This window comes from Tarenaya hassleriana, unplaced genomic scaffold (assembly GCF_000463585.1).
Source record: "Tarenaya hassleriana unplaced genomic scaffold, ASM46358v1 Cleome51, whole genome shotgun sequence".
NCBI lineage: Eukaryota > Viridiplantae > Streptophyta > Magnoliopsida > Brassicales > Cleomaceae > Tarenaya > Tarenaya hassleriana.
In genome coordinates this window covers 13,055-20,313 of record NW_010967800.1, presented here as the reverse complement: position 1 = coordinate 20,313, position 7,259 = coordinate 13,055, and the positions used below count along the sequence as shown (strand labels likewise).

The following is a 7,259-nucleotide window of genomic DNA, read 5'->3' as shown; positions in this document are numbered from 1 at the left end:
AAATGATGATGCTCCTCTAGCATATTTACATACAATGGCACGTTTTTTGTTCAATAAAAAAGTTTGTCGATTGCTGCGTTGGCTATTATGGAGAGCTTTTCCTGAAATATATGACAACTTGGGCTTGGATTGATACACAGACCAACAATGGAGAAGAAGAGTTATGCAGTGTATACGTTCCGACGAATCATCTGTACATCGGAGACGTCTTCCTCGTGAATTCTGAAGAAATCATAAGACCGAATCTATCCATCCGTGAAGGCATAGGTCAGTCCCTTCCGTTCTCAAATCCTTTTGTTATTTATTTTTACGTGTGTAGGGGTAGGGAATGTCAAAATAAACAATTTTTCGAAGTAATCATATATTCTGCCGTCTTGCAGAGATAATAGTGTCGGTGGGGATGACGATGCCGCAAGTGATATCTCAAGTGGATACGACTCCTCATCAGATGAACAGGCTATGACCTCCTCTGGTACCCCCTTCCCTTTGTAAAAATCTTCAAACATCAATATATGCGTTCGGGAGACGCTTCCATATGGTTTCAGAAATCTGTAAGAGGAATCGGATGTTTTTGCCTTAAAAAAAAGGGATCTTTGGACTTTACTAAGCCTTAGTAGTTGTAACCAGGAAATGTGGATCCGAACGCGAACGCCGACTTCAGCGAGCTTAATACAGACTTGAAACCAGAATGACCCTTGTGCTCTGCTTTTTGGGCTTGAAATCTACATGTTGTATTGAATGAAATTAAATTAAAAAAATTCGTACAATGACGGTTTACCAACGTTTATTTGGCAGGATTAGGCTTTACTTGTTTTACAATGGAATCTTCAAAATATGTGATATAGCAAAAGGAGGCTTATTGATGAGATGAATGCTATTAAGAGATCTCATGCTCTCGAGGTTCAACCATATATCAGAAACATTATATATATATATATATATATATATATTCATGTGAGTATCATAATTGATGTGTTTTCTGTCATCGACGCATATAGAGGAGGCCCCGGACCAATGTGTGCTCCATATGATAATGCGTAGAAGTCATGTCATGCCATGACATTTAATGACAGTTCAGTTCAGGTCCTTCGTTCCAAATCATATGTTTTCTTTGGATATTTATTCCATATATTCTTGGATGGAAGTTGGAAAATATTATCTTCAATTATTGTGAAGGTCCAGGCCGGTTCACATGTGAATTATTTAGTGTTCCCTGTTAGAACAAATTTTATTTTCGTTGTTACCATTTTACATAATGATTTGCCAAACGTCACACAAAAACCAATTGTGGTTCGCCAGTTTTTCGATCTGAACGAGACGGTTCATTAAACCAGAGTTATATAATATTTTTTATTTATATTTATTTTAAATTTAACTATAAACTTAAATAAATACATAAAAAAATTAATAAAATTCTAATATCATTTAATATTTTCAATTATCAATATTTATAATAAAAAAAATATATAAAATTATATTAGAGTTTTTTTTATATAAATTTAATTTATTTAAAAAAAATCAGTTTTTTTGAGTAGTTCGCCAAGTTTGGCTTTATTGAACACGTGTTCAATGAGTTTGTTTCGTTAGACTCGTTTTTTAATGAGTTAAAAAAATCACGGTTCAAATCGTTCGTTTTCTGACGAACTAACCACGAATCAACTCGTGAGCCGGACTCGTTTTGATACCCTATTATTTATTCATGGTTTGTGGTTGAGGGGGTGCAAAAGGGAAGATTAGTTAGTTATTGGTTAACGTAGGCTTCGGACAGAGAAAGCGGGTTTGAAGTCAACCGTGTCTGCAATTATTTATGCTTTTGACTCTTTGTACTTTTACGGCGAAGTTTATGGGATAAAATAAAAATGGGTCTTATACTTTAGTTTAATGGGATAAAATTATCTTTAGAATCACATATTAATTAGTCACGTGCAATTAATCTTAAAAATGGGTCTTATACTTTTTCGGCCGTGTGCAGAGTTTTTTGTACTGTCCGGTTGAGTGATTCGTAGTTTCACATTTTGAATTAGTTCTTACTTGGACATAAATAACTTAATATTAGAGACAAATATATAACTATTGACAGGATTCAAATCAGACGAACGATTTACATATTTGTATCGCTGCACATTTTCACCAGAGTTTTTTTGGATTTGCCCCGCTCAAACATAGGTCATCGTCTTTGGTAAATTGGTACAAACATTATAAGTTTTCCTAATATTTTGTGTTTAGATTTAGGAGTTGACAAAAATCAAACTAGATCTAAGTGTATTTTCGATTTCGTAAGGTTATAATTCTGATGGAAATATTTAAACCTAACAAATATCGAATATGAAAATTCATGTAATGGCTTGAAAAGAAACCTACCAAAATGAATTTCCGGTTCTATTTGAAACCGATTATCTCAAAATCATACTATGAAACAGAAAAACACTATTCCCTTCCCTTTCGTTGGTTGCAACCCACGAAATCCAACTTTAAAAAAAAACTATTCAGAACCGTATGAGCAAAGGTGCATCATCACCGTTCATTTTCTCAGACAACGACTAAACGAGATCACAGCCGTTAACCCAACGACACGTGTAAATTCCAATATTGACTTTCTCCCCAATCAGAGCGTTGACTCGTATTATCTACGACTCCACAGTCACCACCACCACCGCCTTCCCCTTCCCCCACTTAGAATTTTCTTTCCCATTTCTCTCCATCGCTTTCAATGGCGGCTCCTCTCTCTTTCTTTCTCTCTCTTTTACACCGATCATTCTCTCCACACTTCCCCCATGGACGCCACTCTCCAAGCGGTTCTCGCTGCCGTCGCCAGTTTCTGCTTCGTCATGCTCATCCTCTCCTTCACCTTCCTCGTCTGCCGCCGCCGCCGTCCTGCATATGCCGACCGCCGCCGCAATCGGACGGCCAGAACCAGCCCGGATCCGTCGCCTAACCCCGGCGGCGACCTCACCTCCTCTGCCTCATCGATCGACGAGAGCGCGTGCTTCGACCCCTCCATCAGCCATATCTCAATGTCGGAGCTCTCCGCCGCGACGAAAGGTTTCTCCTCCGATCTGATCGTCGGAGACGGCAGCTTCGGCCTCGTCTACCGAGCGGAGCTCTCAAACGGCGTCGTTGTCGCCGTTAAGAAGCTCGACCCAGACGCGATCCAAGGGTTCAGAGAATTTCGAGCCGAGATGGAAACCCTAGGTCGTCTCCATCACCCGAACATCGTACGGATCCTCGGTTACTGCATCTCTGGTCAGGATCGGGTCTTGATCTACGAGTTCCTCGAGAGAGGAAGCCTCGATTTCTGGCTCCACGACGAAAACGCCGCCGTTTCATCCCCTCTCTCCTGGCCCACGCGCGTCAACATCGCGCGTGGGATAGCTAATGGGCTCGCATACCTTCATGGGCTTTCAAAGCCCATTATCCATAGAGACATAAAGTCCAGCAACATCTTGTTGGGCCCAAACTTCGAGGCTCATATATCGGACTTCGGGCTGGCCCGTAGGATCGACTTCTCGAGGTCGCACGTGTCGACGCAGGTGGCGGGAACGATGGGATACATGCCGCCGGAGTACTGGGAAGGGAACACGGCGGCGACGGTGAAGGCCGACGTGTATAGCTTCGGGGTTCTGATGGTGGAGATCGCGACGCGGCGGCGGCCGAATTGGCCGGTAATGATGGCGGAGGAGGATGGCGGGAGGGGAGTGGGGTTGGTCGAGTGGGCGACGGAGATGTATGGGCAAAAGCGGTATTCCGGTATGGTCGAAGGCGGTATTGAGAGCGTTGAGAGCGTTAAGGAGTATTATAGGATCGCGTGTTTGTGTCTGAACGAAGTCTCGAGGGAGCGTCCGGCGATGAAGGAAGTGGCGGAGATGTTGGAGAGAGTGGTGGTTTAGTGATTTAGTGCACTTTTTTGTGTGTGTGAACATTTAATGTTTTGTTAGTGAATAAGGGATTTCAATAAACATTGTTTTTTGTTCTTGCAATTTATATAATATGAATTTGCCGTAGAACAGTTTCTGTTAGATTCGGCTTTTATTAGTCGGTTCGGATTCGGTTATTTCGGATTTAAAATATTTATATCAAGTTTGGTATATTATTTTAATCGGTCGAGTTCAATTCGATTATTTCGAGTTCGGTTTTTTCGGATTTGAAATATTCATATTTAATTTGGTATATTATTTTAATTAGTTCGATTCAGTTCGGGTATATATCGTGTTCAGTTCGGTTATTTATTTTTTAAAATAATGTCACATCAGATTTTTGATCGTATTTGTTTTGGCATTTGCGTTTAGGGACTTATTTGATAGATTTTATAAAGTATATATATTTCGGCAAATAAATATAAGTATAGAGTTTTTTTATGATAAAAAAAAGTTTTTTTTATCGATATATGAAAAATATAGGATTTTTTTGGCGATTTTCTCTTTTTTTTTTTCTTGCTATGTAGTATGAATTTCTCATTACAAAAAAAAAAACAATTTCTGTTCTATTCAGTTTTTTCGGTTTTGTGAGTAGGATTGCAAGACTCACCAAATTATTTTGAGTATTATCATCGTTGTGCTCATATATGTGGTAAGGGAATGATCAAATTGAAATTAAATTCGTCTGGAAATTTGAACGTATCACATAGGGGTGGATGTGTTGGTATTCGGTTCGGGTTGGAAATGGTTCAGTTCGATTTTTTTGATTTTATAAAAATAGGTACCAATCGATTATTATATTATATTTGGTTTGGTTCGGTTCGATTTTAGTTTCGATTCGATTCTAATTTTTATTAAAAAAAATTAGATCTTTGTAAAAAAAATTCGGTTCCGTTCACTTCGGTTGCGGAAAATTCAGTTTTTTCGAAATTTAATACCGTTCGAAAATTTTGGATGGTTCGGATCGAAAAAAAAATATATTTTTCGGTTCGTTATGGTACAATTCCGAATCATCCACCTCTAATCTCATATTGGAAAACAATGTTTCCCTAACAAAATTAAAAAAAAAAAGAAGCAATATATATTGGATTTCTTGGAAAGTTGAAAAAAATGTATATGTATACTTGCAAATTGTACCAAAAAAAGTTGGCATATGCAACATCTATGTTTTTCCACAAATATCAAGATTACCGCTAAAAAATACATTTGTTTTTAAAAGCTAATCTTCCCATTTTTCTTTCTAAAATCTCATAAAAAAGTTTTTAAATAACCACAATTTTTTCAATTCGAACTTTTTGTAGTGCAAGAAACTCATTTATGAGCGTACGAAAGTTCGTCAGTAAATTCACAAATTTTGTTTGGGAACACATCGAACTCATGCGAGAGTTCATGAAGTTCGTACAAGAAAACTGTAGGATATTCTAGGATCCCGAAATGTGCGATGATAATCATATAGGGACCCGGTTTTAAAATTTAAGAAAAAGAAGGTAAAACAAATTTTTTCTCACTTTAGAACACGAAAGTTCACATATATCAGAAATTGAGATATTAACCATTTATATATTTGAGATTCTATATTCACGCAGTCAAGAACCTATAGAAACAAAGATCTGCAATCACTAAGAGACTTTGAAAGATGTCAATGCTTTCTACAAGTATTCTACACAGGGGATAGAATCCAACTATTAGATTATGTATGATAGGATTAGAGAACTCTTTATCTTTTCTGTGCTAGGGTTTGTAGGAGGATAAGGTGAGTTTTTGTAACTTAGAATTGTTCTAATGTTGTGCATCGACTTCCCTAAGTGTTTGGGATGAACATTTTTTGTAAACACTCCAGAAACACTAATTTACCCTTAACATCGTGATTTCTGGTAAATAACTCGAACCATTTAGTTCTAAATCGGTTTAGTTCAAGTGTTGGAGTAAAAGTTGGTTTTCTAAAGCAAATTGGTGTGAGTTCAACTTAGAATTGTCCGATTCAAAAGTTGAACATTCTGAGTTCAAATTAACAAAGTCTAGTTTAAATTTCAATAAAAAAAATCCAATTTTCTCATCAAGACGCCAACTTGATTGAGTAATGATCAAGTGATAAATCTTAGACTAAATCGATTCCGCAAGGTTACGGATCGATTGTACTAAAAAGGTCGAACACAGGGATCGAAAGGTATGGGTGGCGATGGTGACTCTAGCTATGGCGAAGGTTGATTGCAAATTGGTTGGTTGGTTGGTTGATAAATCTATAGCTAAAAGCACTATAAGTTCGACTTTTACCAATGTTATGGATTATTTGTAAAGATCTAGATTGAATTGTAGTTCTGGTTTCGGTTTAGGAAACTCTATCTTCTAATCTAGAATACGCTCGAATCAGGAATCATCGGTCTCTTACTAATGCTTTCTTATCACTTTTCGCATCTCTAGGTCCACATTAGAAGCATTAACGTCCACTATCATTGTTCCTATATCGAATTAATAATTCCTTATCAAGTCTCTCATATGAGTTGGTTGATAGACTCTAGCTGTAGCGAAGGTTGGTTGCAAATTGGTTGGTTGGTTGGTTGATAAAACTATAACTAAAAGCACTATAAATTCGAGTTTCACCAATGTTATGGATTGTTTGTAAAGATCTAGATTGAATTGTAGTTCTGGTTTCAGAAGCACCGTTTTAGCTCCATTTCCGTCCAAGTACGCAAATATATCTGAAATCAAGTCCAAGAATAAATAAACGGTTTCCATGCCTAATATGCAGTCTAATTACTAAATATGCATGGAAAAGAGAGGTAAAATACAACTAAAACTATAGAAAAATCACGTCAAAACTGATATTATCAAGTAACCACTGAATTAGATTATGAAACTTGATTTTTCATACGTTTATTCGTTCATCCCTATTGTGTATGACTCTTTTAGGTCCATTCACGCTACTCGTAATGAATAGATTTAGAAGTGAGCCAAACAATAGGTCAATAATAGCTCTAGCAATGATCTTTTTGTCATGCGATATCATTTGTCGAACATAAAACATGAAGTAAGTTATATTTCCACATTCTTACTCAATCAAGTGGTCCAACGATATCGCTTTTCCTTGCGAAAGAGACAATTCTCATGATCTTAATTATCTATAATCATGTACATGACTCATAACATATCTGAGCAACACCACTATAATTATCCGGTTAAATATGACGTTTGACATATTCAAAACATGTTACTCCTCATGTAGGATAATATAGATATCTCATGTATGATAATATAAAAACAAATCATTATATGAGATTCAAATTTTTTGTCCACGTGACAATTTCATGCGTATCTGAGTTCTTCTTCCAAACAAACACTCATGAC

At 37.0% G+C, this 7,259-nt stretch overlaps 1 protein-coding gene across 1 annotated transcript; it reads left to right on the top strand.

Annotated features, from left to right (window-relative positions):
• Positions 1-2,381: 2,381 nt before the first annotated feature.
• On the top strand, positions 2,382-3,970 carry LOC104827537 (phytosulfokine receptor 1-like). Its single transcript, XM_010560713.2, has one exon. The coding sequence runs from the start codon at positions 2,412-2,414 to the stop codon at positions 3,885-3,887; it is 1,476 nt and encodes a 491-aa protein (XP_010559015.1). The 5' UTR covers positions 2,382-2,411; the 3' UTR covers positions 3,888-3,970.
• Positions 3,971-7,259: the final 3,289 nt, after the last annotated feature.